The sequence below is a fragment of the Microtus pennsylvanicus genome, chromosome 1 (assembly GCF_037038515.1).
Source record: "Microtus pennsylvanicus isolate mMicPen1 chromosome 1, mMicPen1.hap1, whole genome shotgun sequence".
NCBI lineage: Eukaryota > Metazoa > Chordata > Mammalia > Rodentia > Cricetidae > Microtus > Microtus pennsylvanicus.
In genome coordinates, this window is record NC_134579.1 from 89,221,420 (window position 1) to 89,236,891 (window position 15,472).

A 15,472-nucleotide genomic window follows, 5' to 3' on the forward strand; every position below is an offset into this window, starting at 1 on the left:
GAGTGCTGGGATTAAAGGCGTGCGCCACCACCGCCCGGCTATACTTTACTAGTTTAAATTAAATATAACTGCAGTAAATCAGGTTTATAGTGAATGATATATTCAAAGCAGGCAAATATTCAGAAAACTTAAAAATTTTTAGTCTCTGGGATCCACCTGTCTCCACTGACCAGCTCTATGTCTGACTTAATAAATACATTATTGATGATGATGTTTTTAACTTAGGATGGCTTTATCAGAATGTAAATCTATTGTAAGCTGAGGAATGTCTCTCTATATAATGGTATGCTTTCACCTATAAAAGAGGGAGGAACAACTGCTACACGCTACAACAAGGATAAACCTTGAAGATAATACTGAGTGAATGAGCCAGACAAAAAGGATAAGTGTGAAGCTGGTGGGTAAAGTGCTTTCAAGGTACTGAGTTTAATCCCTAGGATCTACCAAAAAAAAAGTAGGTGTGGTGGTACATGCCAGTGCTTGTAATCCCAGTGCAGAGGAGGTGGGGATGAACTGGCCAAACCCAGGCCAGTGAGAGATTCTATCTCAAAAATAAATAGATGCATGCATGGATAGATGGATGACTAAATAAATGGGTTGGGGAGATGGCTCATTGGTTAAGCACTTGCTGTTCTAGAGGATAAAACTTTGGTCACCAGCACCCACATCAGGTGGCTCACAACCGTTTATTATAACTTCAACTTTTGGGGATCTGGCTCCCGATTTTCATCTGCGTGGGCCCTGCACATGTAGCAGACACACAGATACACATAAAAATCAATCAATCACATGGATGGCACGTCAAAAGTGATACCCAAAGTTGTCCTTCCTCCTGCCAGCTTCTCAGTACCAATAGTACAGGTACACCTGTCAACACAAATAAGAAAGACAAGGTGTTATGAGAACCTACCAACACTAGGTGTTTGCCATAGAAACCCTTCGGGACAGGTACTAGAGTTTACCTAGAACTGGGTTGTTGACAGATTCAGCATTTCTGCTTGGAATGTTGAAAACATTTTATAGTAGTGATGGTTCAACAGCATTGAATAATGCCACCAATCTGTGGACTTAAACATGGCTAAAATTGTAATTTTGATAAAAAGTTAAAATTACCAGTCAAGCAACAAATGACAGATTTACTGTTACCCCTTTTCAGTATCTTTTTCCCTGCAGGTTTTCTGTCACATCACACTATGTGGGTGTTGACTGAATGCTTAATATCAGTAAGCATTGGTTTTGTGTTGCCTTTAAATTGCAACTGGGATGGGGGATGGGTGAGGTCTGAGATGGAGCTCTGCTTTGTTGCTCAGGCTGGCTGTGGACTCCTGGGCTTCAGGTGGTCTTTCTGCTTCAGAATTTATCTTTGTAGACCTTTGTTCAGTTCGTAGCAGCAAGGTAGAAATGCCTGCCATGGCTGTAGCAGAGAATGCTCATAATCCTTGAATAGATATATGTGCTACCACATCTAATTTGGTGTGAATCTTTTTTTTTAAAGGTATTAAAGGTTTGTGTTAAATTTTGAATGAATCTCCTTTCTTTTGTAGTTACTTCGAGAGCTTAAGCACCCAAACGTCATCTCTCTTCAGAAGGTGTTTCTGTCTCATGCTGATCGGAAAGTATGGCTTCTCTTTGACTATGCTGAACATGACCTCTGGGTAAGGTGGACTGCTGGTAGCCAGGACTGTTGTGTTCAGTCAGCTTCCACTGCACTAGAAATCTCCTCACTGGAAGCTTTTGCTTTGTTTAGTGGGTCGAGTTGCCTTACTAAGAAAGGAAACGAAGGGTTTCAGATGTGGGGTGGGTATTTGCATATGTTTAATGAGACATCTTAGAGGCTGAACTCACATCTAAACTTGAAATTCACTCGTGTTTCAGTTTTATATTTGCCTTATACATATAGCCTGAAGGGAATTTCATACAGTGTTTATAACAATTTTGAATGTGAAACAGTGTTTCATGGTATGGAATCATGTTAGCTCTCACAAAGTTCTGGATGTTGAAGCATTTTGAGTCTTCAGACTAGGGAGACTTTTCTTTTTGATCGTGGTGTGTTGGCCTTTCTAACAGACAGTAAAGTAAGAGGAGTGTGACTGAACATTGCAGAGCATTGTTTTCTAATTACAGAGTTGATTTTAAAAGATGAGCTTGTTTACTATAAGGTTTTGAAAGAACTTATTTTCTTTTATTCTGTAATGTGAAGGACTTTAAAATGAAGCAGTACTTGTTGGGTAAGCATGCTATAAAAGGATAAACGGGTCTGGTTACTGTCTCTGCCCCTGTACTGTGACACTGGGAAAGTCTCCTAATAGTCCTGAAGCTGTTACAAGCTGTATAAGCTAAGTGTGGAAAACTTACTAATCATTTTTTAGTTATTCACAACAGATGTTAATTTAATGTATTCCATTTTCATTGGCAATAATATGCTGTACTGTTTAAATGGGCATGCTTTTGTTTAGGGGAAAAAAAATCATTGCTGATGAGAGCCACACTACAAAACAAGATTTATGCAGAAGTGGGTTGCAGTTTCTTAAGTTTGTGTGGCCTATGGCATTTTTAGATATTTAGACCCAAATTGTGTATTGCAGATTTCTTGAATGGGTGATTACAGTTTACCGGTTTAGTCAAATCCATAAAAGACTCATACTGTATTGATAAGAATATAAATGCATCTTACCTTAAATAGACAAAATAAAAACATTTCCCTATCACTCATGTTCATGCAACCAACCTTAATTAAAGTTAGTGAGTCACACACATAGTATAGGACATGAAAGCAGAGGGGATGTATAAGGATATATACGGTAGTTATATATTGTTATTTAGTGTGATGTAATAAGTATTTTATATATGTTATATTGCATACAATTTGATATATATAAGTAATTCATAATCGCCTTTTTCATTTTACTAATACTTATGAAGGCAAATGAATATTTTAATAAAAACAGGATAGTTCATTTCCCTAAAACTTTACTCTTCCCCCTACTTTAATTGGAATATAATATGTGGATTGACTGACATAAGGTAGCAAAAGTTATAATTAAGAGTTGTTTTGAAAATCATTTAGGCATTGGTGAGATTTATAGTCTGTTTACTGTGTATTTGATTTTTTAGCCTTGGAATATGAAGAATATGAGGCAAGAGATTCCCATGCTATAGGATTTCATTTATTGTTTTTAAAATGTTAGTTTTTTTTTTAAAATCACTGTAGTATTTGGCATGTGACTGAAGAAATACACTTTCAATTCTCTTACCTCCGCGACTTGGTTTTTATTCTGGGAAACTTGAAGCTTTTAAGTTCTTTAATGTACTCTACTTAAACCTATTTTTATTACATTTGGAGAGTCAGCGGATTTTCTTCTTACTGGCACAAACTCGATAGCACATTTTAAGATAGGTGATACATATTCTAAATTATTAAGTAATGCCTGAGGTAAAATACAGAGAAGAAACTTAAGGTAGCCTAGTGCTGTTATTTAAATATAGACAGGCATGTACCAGCGAGTGAGTTTCTGTTCTCACTGCAAATGGCTCTGCTACATTTCCCCCTTTGGAAATACAGCTCTTTGGCTCACAGCTTACTAGTTATTCCTTCTGTCTGTTATTCTGTATAACATCAGGTAGAAGACCAGATGTTAGCCTGCAGTGTTAAGCATCACACTTCTACTCTTTTTTTCTTTAATCACAAGAATCAGCTTAATGATGAAGAACCCCGGTGCAGTATGTGCTAGACATGAGTGTGCAGTGGTTAGCATGCAGAGCTGACTTGAAGTGTCCTGAAATTTACAGGTGTTCTATAGAAAATAGAGAAGCTCATCGTGAGCTTGAAACATTGGAGAGGAAGAAACCTTTTCACGTACATTTATTTGCGAAGTGTTTTAATTGATGAAAAGTTGTACTTTATATTCTCTCTAATTGTCTAGTCACGTGTACAGAGAAAGCTTTGCAGGGTGGCAGGTTTTTTCCTCATCTGGATCCTTTATGTTTCTAAGTATATTTAGCTTTAACTGACTGTGTACTTGTTACCATTGTTTTAGTTTCTATATGTTGGGTGTGTTTTACTGAAATCCCCATTTCATATCGTGTGAGTGTCAGAAATTGTGCTGTTCCATCTGTCAGAATTTTGTCTTTCCCTTTTTTATTGAATCTTTACAGAATAAAAATGGTTTTGTTCATGAAAATTCCTGCTAGATAAACAGGCCCATAGTGCCCCCAGTATAATCATCTTTAGTTATATTTTAAAGTGTAGAGCACCCTAGTTCCTGACGTCTTCGTTTCCTGAGATGCCATCACTAGCTTTAAAAATGGAGCTGATCATTTTTGTTGTCGGTGTCTTGAATGATCTCGGCATTGCCTTTTCTTACTTGTAAAGCTTCTTGTGGTATTTTCTTTCTTTCAGCATATAATTAAGTTTCACAGAGCTTCAAAAGCCAACAAGAAGCCAGTTCAGTTACCTCGGGGAATGGTGAAGTCACTGTTGTACCAGATCCTAGATGGGATTCATTATCTTCATGCCAACTGGGTGTTACACAGGGATTTGGTGAGTCACAGTTGGGTTCAACCAGGAAATATGTTTATAGTGGGTACTTTCCCCATTGTCTGTAGAAAATCTTGCCATAGGTAAGTAGGCGGGCAGCTCTTGGGGCTTGGTGGTGTGTGAACATGCAGTAGTCTTGTCCTTGTGCTGTTGATAGGACACACTTACAGGAGGTGGTCATCAGCTATGTCCTCTATTGCTTTCTTCACTGTTAGCTTAGACAGTGCTGCTTACTGGACTTAGTTCTGGCCCTTTCCACTAGACTAGCTGGTTAGTGAACCCGAGCCCTGAGAAGCCCAGACACCCACTGTCTCCACCATTTGTAGAGTTACAGCCACACTTGGCTGTTGAATGAGTGCCGGGAGTCCAGGGCCTCACGCATGTGCAGCATGGACTTTACCTATTGAGCTGTTTCCCCAGCCCTTGTTGCTTTAAAAAAAAACAACTAAAGTATTATTATTCATTAATTCATTAAGTCTCCATAGGTTTAAATTACTTGGATTGCTTTCTTGTTCTATAAGTAAATGTGGGGTTTTGTTTTTTAGTTCTTTTCTTTGTAAAGGTGTTAACTTAAGTCAGCTTTAGAGCAGCGCTCTTGTTTTAATGCACAGTGCAGGAATTTTGTCTCTCACCACATGTGTACATAAGAACAAATTCACAGACTGAAGTGGAGCCACAGGGCCACTGTGCGGTGGTTCTTTCAGTCTCTAGTCTTGCATGAGTGATTCCAGTGAGCTGCTTTCCTGGAGCCTGAGGCAGTCCTGTCAAGAGCCTTGAGCATGAGTCATTTTGTCCTGGCCTTCACACCACAGTGCTTTCAGGACCAGTAGCAAAGAAGTTTGCTTGAGTCCTTTTCTTTATGCAAACTCCCTTCCTAATGGAATTGAAATATTGTATGTAGACACAGTGGGTTTATAGGACAAAAATAGATAAATCTTTCAGTTTTTTATGACGTTAAAGATAAATCTCAATAACAAACATTTCTGTTTTTTCTGTCTGCTTTGTATTACCAGCTTTCTTCGTGACTTGTAAAAGAATGAAAATTCCATTGGAAGGACATTTTTCTCATAAAACCAATTAAGCTAGAATAGCTCTACACTTTGTTTAGTTTTGTTTGTTCTTTTTAGTAATTCACATAAAAATAGATGTTTATTCAGGAAATTCTGAGTGGCTTTCCTAAGTTTGTCACTTGACTGCTTGAGTAGAATGAACTAAAAACAGTAACAAAGTAGCTAGAGGTCCAGTTTCCCCTCTCTTTTGGTGAAGTGTAGAAATACTCTCTGTGACGTGGGCTAGTGAAGAATGGGTTCTTTTAGAAGGCTCTGGTAAAACTGTCTCAAGCATAAAGGGTTTGGGAGACCAGAGCACCTTAACAGAAGGCAACAAAAAGATCTATTGTCTGTAGATGCTGTCCAAATAATAATGACGAATACCAAAGATTAATGGTGTTGTCATTGCGTGCTAGCAATGCTGAGCAGTCTTATGTAGCCCTCTACAGTGAGGCACTGTGCTCCACTCCATTATCTTTCTATATACAGCACTACCTGACTAGTGTCCAGAATGTTCTTCATATGGCAGCACCTCCTCTTGTGACTTCCTTCCTTAAAATGAGATGTCCTTGATGTTCTCTGCTGGGTGTATCAGTGCTCTTTTTTATTTTATTTTATTATTTTTTTATCAGTGCTCTTTTTAAAAAAATAAATTTTATTTATTTTGCATCCCAACTGCAGTTTCCCCTCCCTCCTCTCCTCCTAGACCCTCCCTACCACTGCTCTTCTGCTTCCTTCCCCCAATCCACTCCTCCTCCATATCTGTTCAGAAAAGGGCAGGCCTCCCATGGATGTCAACAAAACATGGCATATCAAGTTGCAGTAAGACTAAGCACCTCCCCTTGTATTCAGGCTGACCAAGGCAACCCAGTATGAGGTAGGGTTCTAAAAAACAACAAGAGTCAGAGACAGTTCCTGCTCCCACTGTCCAGTGTCACACAAGAAGGTCAAGATACACCACTGTAACACGTGCAGAGGGCCTAGGTCGGTCCCATGCAGGCTCCCTGGTTGTTGGTTCAGTGTCACACAAGAAGGTCAAGATACACCACTGTAACTGTGCAGAGGACCTAGGTCGGTCCCTTGCAGGCTCCCTGGTTGTTGGTTCAGTGTCTTTGAGCTTCTATGGACCCAGGTCAGTTGATTCTCTGGGTTTTCTTGTGGCATCCTTGCTCTTTTTAAGCATCTAGCTGTCCTGTGTCTCGTAGGCACACAGGCCTTAGAGCTGTTGTCTGGACACTTAGCACAGCTGGCTCCCTTAAAGTTGGCCACTGTTCAGGCGCCAACCTCTTAAACCTTGCCTTTGGAGTGAAAGACTACATTTTTAAAAGTGTAAGCACTTGCCATCAGCTAAAACTTAAATTTTAGATTTAATTTGGGGTCTATAATTTTTAAAGTAGCTACATATGATGCTGATATGTGGTAATAAGATATTTAAAATATTTACTCTCAGACTCTGTTCAGAAGCTATGCAGCTTTTAGCGTCATATTCTCAAGTATTAATGCAGATGAAACACTCATCAGAACATATCCTGTAATAGTCCATTATAGTTTCTGTGCCTTTGAAATATGGTTGATAAGTGGTCACAGTGACGCATGAAACACGTGTATGTAATTTCTGATGTTATGACTTTGACCAGTTAGTTGGTGGAATGTTCTGTCTTGTCACAAGAAACTGCATGGTAAGGTGGATAACTGATGCACATACCCTGAAAATACCCTTTTGATAATAACCAAGGATTTAGTGAACTTTCTGTGTAATTAAATCAGGTTTATTATTAATACAAATACTGGTTTGAGCATACCTGTGATCCCAGCACGCAAGAGGCAGAGAGAGGCAGGAGGATCACAGTTTTGAGTCCATCCTGGCTACATTTGCTCTCAAAAATAAACGTGGAAACATTCTTTTGTTGAGATGATAGAGACAAATATTGAGCTTTTACCACTAATACTCCTGTTTGGTAAGTGAAGATTTATATTGTCATCATTAATGATCACACAGCAGAGGCTAATGGTTCAGGCTTGTTTTTGTTAGGGAATGTAGTCATTCATGTAGAGCCCTGTGTGGGCTCAGGGCAAGAAAAGGACATTTGCATGGATGTGCTTTGTTAGTTTCTTGTCATAGTGCTGGGAATTGAAGGAAAACGGTCTGATAGGAAGGAAGCACAGATAGTAATTTATGGATCTAAATGAAACCTTTTCATATTACAACATTAAGTTCCCCAGTCACTTTGAAGTAGGGAGAAATTAAAGCAAAGGTACATGTCTTACACCTTGCCTCTCCCTGTGCTGGTGGCTCCCTCTCATTCTTTCCCTGCTTCTAGGCAGTGAGAATGTTTGTAGCAGTTACAATTCTGTCTCTGCTGCTCCTGTTCGTGTTAGGCTTTTCCAGAGCAGCAGAACACACAGGGTGCGGGCATAGAGACATAAAGAAAGCAGTTTATTTTGGGAAATTGGTTTGTGCATTTTAGAGGCCTAGTTATTCTGAATCTGCAGGATAGACTGCAAGGTGGAGATCCAGGAAGATGTAGAATTAAGTTGGACATGCAAGCCCCTGCTGGCGCATTCTTTGTTGCTCGCAGTCAGTCTTTCTATGAGAGCCGTTGTTTGATTAGATACCTTCTCACAGGAAGGAGGTCATTGACTTTGCAGCACTGTAATAAAATACTTGACATGATTAACCTACAAAAAGAAAAGATGTATTTTGGATCTTTCAGTTCATAGTAGACGGACCTTATTGCTTTGGGCCTTTGGTTGGTTAGGTGACGATGATGGGGAATAAAACCTTTGCCAGGAAGTAGAAGAGGAAGCGGTGAGGCTAGGCTCCCACGCCCATGAAGAGTGAGTTTCTAGTGAGCCATGACAAGGGTTCCACCACCAGGCCCACCCTTCTGAAAGGTCTGCTACCTCCCAGAATTGGTTTCAGGTCTGTAGTTCACAGAGATATCTAGAATAATGTTTGACTCAAACACCTGGGCACTGTGGCCCAGCCAAGCTGAAGTGTTAATCTTTCTATACAAACAAATCCCTAGAGGTTCTAGCTCAAGTAGTTGGGATAAGTTACTTCCATGTTTCTCTCCTATTATCTGGTTATCCATAGAAGGCGTTCCACATGACTTTTGACCGTGAAGAGGAGTTCATGGGAACTTTTCATGCAGATATCAGTAAGGATGTTTAGCCCTTTTGTTCTTCTGGTGGGAATGTAAAATGATGTAACTGCTGTCGAAAAGAGCGGCAGTTCCTCCCACAGTTAAATGTGGAGTCACCACAACACAGCAATTCCTCCACTTCTGGATATGTGCCCAGAAGAACTCAAGGAAAGGTCTCAGAAAGTTGTCTGTAAATACCTTTTTAAAACCATGTGCGTGTACGTGTCTATCTGCCTGCCTGTCTGTCTGTCTCAGTAGGCGCTCATGTTGACCAGAGTTCAGCCTGTGTGTATATCTGTTTACGTACCCAGGCACTCATGGAGGACAGAGTTCAGCCTCTCTCTGTGTGTGTGTTTATGTGTACAGGTGCTCATGGAGGCCAGAACTCAACCTCAGCTCTGCCTCAGCCAGCCTGCACTTTGTTACTTGAAACAGGGTTTCATTAGCCTGGGTTGGTTGGCTAGCCCAGGGTCTGTCTCTACCTCGTCAGAGCTGGAATTAATAACACACATCACCACACTAAGCTTTTCATGTGGGTTCTGACAGATATTTCCTCAGCCCTATGAATTCTTTTCCTTAGAACCATTTATCCACAATAGCAAAAAGGTAGAAGCAGCATGAATATCCATTGATAGATGAGTACATAAAAAAGTGTAGCATGTACATATAGTGGAATATTACTCAGCCTTAGAGGGGAAGGGAATTCTGATATATATATATATATATATATATAAAATACTGATGAGGCTTGAGGACCTTTATTACAGATGAGATTATCAGAAGTGTATTAAACATTGTTCTTTAAACAGCTTTTTGGAAGAGACTTTGTAATTGTTAGTTATAGTCATTTTTGGGAATTTATTTGGTACTCCATAGATTTATTTTATGAATTTCTAGTTTGTTTAATTAGGTAGCAAGTAAAACATGAGTTCTTCTATACAATTTAGAAAAGGGTAAAACAGACATGCTAACAGTGAAGGCAAACTTAATATGAGGTTTGCATTGGTTATAGTTTATGAATATTGTGCTTATGCCAACAGGATTTTGCTTAAATGACTAGCTAGGTAGACAGTTTTTTTCTCTAAGTATCTGTGATCAACTGTGAAGAACACTTTGATATGTAAATCAGTATTTTCCATGAAATTAACATTGATATTGAAAATGCATAGTGAGCTGCATTCTGTCCTTTGTAATGTTTTCCTAGAGTTAGAGCTGCAAACTGTGGGTGTGTATGTGTACATGGATCTTTACAGGAGAGGTGGCTGCTCGACAGCTTCGAGGCCACTGTCCTAACACAGTGTTAGAATCTTCTGTCGACAATGCTTATTTTAAATGATGTCTTGAAGATTTTCTTGAAGTTTACTTGAAGATGATGTTGAATGACTTTTGAAGCTGATGAAATATAGAGGATTGTTTGAGTTAGACATGTTTTCTCCATGTTCCATATGACCTATGGGAATACATTGTTATATTTTAAGTTAGGTGACTGCTCCTATTTTTTGAACAAAGTAGATGGCAGTAATGTTTCCAAAAACAGGACCAGTATGTGTGTGTTTCTTAGGCCTCTTGTTACTAGACAGGATAATTTTCCAGGACTCAGCTTACCTGATATAAACTGTGTTACCTGCTGAGATACATGGTGGGCTTCCAGACTTTTCTTTTGACTTTTAGGCTTCTCACATTACAAAAGAGAAATACCGTATTTATAGACAAAACACCATAAAATAGTTTTTCTGAATAGGATTTAAAATTTTTCTGAATTATCCTGTTGAAAAGCATATAAAACGGTCTTAATTGTGCTACTTAAAAAGCATAAAAAGTAGACCACTCAGTCTTAACTTTTTAGCAATTGTTAGACCTTAGATTTTTGTTATAGTCCAGATTTCTAAAGACTTACAAAAGAAAACCTGATTTCCAAAGATACGTTGTAGTTTTTTAAAGTTTTCTCAGGACAGGGTAAAGTGCCTGTTTTAAGGCATGAGGATCAGAGAGCTCCATCCCCCAGCACTCAAATACAGAAGCCAGGACTGTGGTGCATACCTGCAATCTCAGCCCTAGGGAAGTGGAGATGGGTGGGTCACTAGGTTTCTAGCCTACTTAGTGAGTTCTGGCCAATGAGAGATCCTGTCTTTAAAAACAAGGAGGACAGCACCCGAACCTTGTTACTATTTCTGAATCTATTTTAAAGCTCAGAGCCACAGAAATCTTTGATGTCTTTTCCAGTTTGTCCATGGGAAATAATCAAATAGAGGGCAAAGGTGAGTGAGTGTTCCCATAGAAGCAAGCTTGTGAAGCTAGCCATATTGCAAAATTGCTGATTTCCCCTAAACTCGTGTAAATTTTTGTAAATGTTGTTTGAGTCAACACACAAGGGTTTTTTTTTTGAGTTAATAACTGAAAGTATGTTGGGTACAATTAGATGCAAAGTCAGCGGCACTTAGTGGACTACTGAAAGTACTGAAAGGATGCGTATTGCTGTCTGGCCTCCTCCCAGTGCATATACTGGGCTTTGTGTGTCAGTGTGTGTGTGTGTGGGGGGGGGATGACGACAGGACATGCGTGTGTGTGCTCTGCGTATTTTAAGTTCTAAGCTCATAGTTTTTAATTTTCAGTCTTTCTAAATTATAGATAAGCTTGTAATTTCAATCAATGCCATTTAGCATGCATATTTAACAAAAATAAGGGATATGGAAAACAGACTAGTTTGTCTTGACTCTGCCTAAATATCTCTTCATAGAAGCAGATAATTTGAAATAAAAAACCCATTTATTTGCTTGTCTGTTTATTGTACTCCCCAGCTTCCTGTTGAAAGGTATCATCTGTATAAGCACCCAAGTCTCTTGCCTGCTTGGTTAATTCTTGGTGAAACCTTTTGAGGGATGACCATGTTATCTCCTTACATAGCCCCAGTGAGCTTGGTTTTCTCTCTTCAACATAGACATGGTTACAGGACTGTTACCTGTTAGGTGAGGATTGCAGTTTACAGCACTTTGAACTTTGATCTTTGTGAAATCAAATGCTAAAGAGAGTGGAAAACTGAGACTGAAGAAATTGGTAAAAACTGGGGAGAGACAAAGGATATAAAAAAGAAATTAAGGAAAATAGAAGGATGCATTAGAAAATAATTGATTTCTCTGTCATCAGAGGAAAAAAAATAAGCCCCAAAATTAAGCCCTGGTTGTGTTGAGCTTGAGGTTTGTTTGAATCTTGGTTCCACCTTTGTAGCCATGGGAAGGATTAGCCACTAATGGCATTGTTGTTGGCATTCATGTGCTGTGGTGCTGAGTCAAAGCCATAACTTTATACTTGGTAGGCACATGTCCCACCATTGAACTCCACTCCCCACCCAAATGAGCTGGATTCTTCTTATCCAGAAGAGAAGAGGCATGTGTACACACACGTGTGCAGACACTGTAGTAAAGATTCATAGGAAGCATTAGGAAAGGCTCAGGATGTTCAGGATGTGTTTCACTTCCATTATCACATTGACCCAGAGATGTATGCACAAGAATGCTAATGTCTGCAGTGCAGGTATCTGCTGTGGGAGATGCTGGTTAGGGTTTGGGAGGTTAGGCAGAGGGTAGAAAACAAAAACCGTCCAGTTGTAAAAGAGAATTGTTAGTGCTTTTAAGGGAAAGGTACTGTAACTTCAAACAGTATCGCATCTTTAGTCTTTGTTAGTACCCACTGGGCAGTGATGCTCATTCTGTTCTATTACCATGATGTGAGACTATCTTAAGTCGCACCGGACATCTGGTTTCCATGGAGTGTGCACCCCTCACAGTGTCACCCAGCAATGTTCTGCATCTTCTTTCAAGGTGACCGGGGCACACCATGAAAAATATTTATCACAGATTTTGGTTCCATCTAGGACTGCTTGGAGGCAGGTCCTGGCTTTGGAAACTAAACTCCTTCCAGATTCTTCTACTGACAAAAGGAAGGGAAAAATCTAGTTTTATAGGAAACCAGGTTATTATCTTAATATGGCATTGAGTAATGAAGTAATTACTTATCCAATCTTTTGGAGGCTTCCTCAGTTCTGACTAAACAATAACATCAAGTGTTTGACAAGGCTAGTCAAACAACACAACTGCGCACTCTCGCTCTTTCTCTCTTCCTATCTCCCTACACACACACACACATACACACACACACATACAGGGAGGGAGGGAGAGAGGGAGAAGAGGCATAGATACAGCATGTCCAAATAAGTCTAAGCCACTTTAAAAGTAATGTGATTTTTGGCACTTTGCTATATGCCCCAGGTGAAGATTGTGGTGATGATGATAGCAAGACACACTGATCCAAAGAGCTCTCTGCCTTAGACTGTTCAGAAAAGAATGCTATTAGGAGGGATCGACAGTAGTCTCTGCACTACATCTGTCTTCCAGGCACTTGCTTTCTGGTGCTGAGTTGCCTCCTCTTAGAAACTAGGAATTTGTAACCTCTGATGCCATAGCCTGCCATTTTAACAGCAGCATTTGTTTTCTTTTTACTTCTAATTTGATTTTTCTAATATTTGTTCATTTATGTTTCATTTGCATTGGTGTTTTGCCTGTATGAAGGTGTTGGATCCCCTGGAACTGGAGTTATAAACAGTTGTTTAGAAAAAGACTATATTAGGTTTTTTTATATTAAACATAGGTTTGTATTTTGCGGCTTCCAAAAAGGAGTATCAGGTGGAATTCTTGCCTGAAATTAATTTGCTACTTTGTATTAAATGATCTGTGGAGATTAATTTTTTTTCTTAAATTCTTAGAGCATTTTATATAATTGAAAGCATGCATCAGACCCAGTGGCTTTTGTCAGAATCCCAGCACTCAGGAGGACAGGGTGTTAATCATCATAAGTTCAAAGCCATCCTGTGTACATCTCAAATTCTAGGTTAGCCAGGACTTCAGAATAAGATTCTCAAAAATAAAACCAAAAGTGGGAGACAGAGACCAGTAGGTCTCTGGGAGTTGAAGGCTGCCACTGTGGTCTACGTAGTTAGACTCAGGCTAGTCAGGGCTACATCATGAGACTCTGAAATAAGAAAGAAAAAGAAGCCGGCCAGTGGTAGCACACATCTTTAATCCCAGCACTTAGGAGGCAGAGGCAGACAGATCTCTGTGAGTTTGAGGCCAGCCTGGTTTACAAAGTGAGTTCCAGGACAGGCACCAAAGCTATAGAGAAACCCTGTCTGGAAAAACAAAAACAGAGAGGGGAGGGAGGAGGGGGGGGAGGGAGAGATTGATTTCCAGTGCTCCACCGTGAAGACATGTCGATGGGCCTCAGCTGTCTGCTACTGCTGCACTGGGACCTGTGTATGGCTTTACTGTATACACATTCAGTTTCTGCCATGGCTTCCTGCGTTTAACTTTAATTTTTTAGTAAAAACTTTTATTTAAGTAGATTTTTGTTATATTGACATATTTGTCTATTTAAAGGAAAACTACTGTCTATTGAAAAGAATTTTTTTTTGTTTCCACAGAAACCTGCTAATATTTTAGTTATGGGTGAAGGTCCTGAGCGAGGAAGAGTAAAAATTGGTATGTTATATCTTTGATAAGTCACAGTTCAGTACACTTTTAAAATTGTTGTAGGTAGTTGTATCACTGTTTTCTGTATCAATATGCACATACATATTCATAGTTCCAACCGTCAGAAACATTTCACAAATGCACAGAAAAGGGAAAACCTCCAGGTGTCAGACAATCCTTAGAGAATCAACTTCTATAGATGTAAAGTAAGCCGCACAGGCTTCCTCCATCCCTCTGCCTTAGTTAGACAGCCTGTAGAGTGGGCAGCTTCTGTCCCCAGCCACTCTGATTCTTTGATCAGTCTCCTTAGTCAGGTTAATGAGAATAAGCTCTCCTGTTGATGCTCCAGCTGAGACTGCACATGCACAGCTCTTGACCTGCAGGACTGTGCCTGGCCTTGTCTAAGGGCAAAGGCATTCATGGCACTCTGCTTCCTCTATATCAGATCTCTCCAGGTTGACACTCTGTAAGGACAATTAAATCTATCCTAACCTGGTGGCTTCTTCCATTGTCATTTTGCCAAGCAGTGTTTGTCACTTGCATTTGATTTGTTTGGTTTAGGGGTGGAAGACATGTAATTAAGTTATAAATTAGTGTAATTCCGATACAGAATTGTAAGAACACAGAACACAATTAACAGTGGCTTCTGTTGCAATGTTTGATATAAAGCAGAGCAGTGGTTCTCAGTGGTCCTAATGCTGGAACCCTTTAATACAGTTCCTCTTGTTGTGGTGACCCCAACCATGAAATTATTTTCGTTGTTCTTTTGTAACTGTAATTTTGTGACTGTTATGAATTGTGATGTAAATATCTGTGTTTTCCAGTTGTCTTAGGTGACCCCTGTGAAAAAGGGTTCGACCCACAAAGGGGTCAGAACCCACGGGTTGAGAACAGCTGAATAGAGGCACCTGTAGCTGTGTCTCCTCCTCACCAGCCCAGTAAAACTCAGCTCTTCACCTCCCCCATCCTACTTTATTAGTCCCCCAAATTCACTTTCCACTTTTCAATACGTTTTTTAAATGCTCTCTTATGATGCAGACTTGGCAAATTCTTAGCTGTGAGAACATGTGATGTACTTGGTGTACTCTGAGCCATTGGCTGTCATTGATGTCAGACCCTGTCTATGCTTATCTTGGGGCTACCAAATGCTTTTGGCCTTAGATAAGCTTCTGAGGGGATCTCTTCAGTCCGATGTCACAATGTCAGATTCAAATGCCG

General features: G+C 39.7%; 1 protein-coding gene across 10 annotated transcripts in view; it reads left to right on the forward strand.

Annotated features, from left to right (window-relative positions):
- Cdk8 (cyclin dependent kinase 8) overlaps window positions 1–15,472 on the forward strand; it is a 76,249-nt gene that overhangs the window by 43,033 nt on the left and 17,744 nt on the right. For all 10 annotated transcript variants that reach the window (XM_075972375.1, XM_075972385.1, XM_075972394.1 and 7 more), the window contains exons 3-5: window positions 1,545–1,655; window positions 4,400–4,540; window positions 14,206–14,263. In XM_075972375.1, the coding sequence (XP_075828490.1) occupies window positions 1,545–1,655; window positions 4,400–4,540; window positions 14,206–14,263 (310 nt within the window). The remainder of the gene's footprint in view (window positions 1–1,544; window positions 1,656–4,399; window positions 4,541–14,205; window positions 14,264–15,472) is intronic.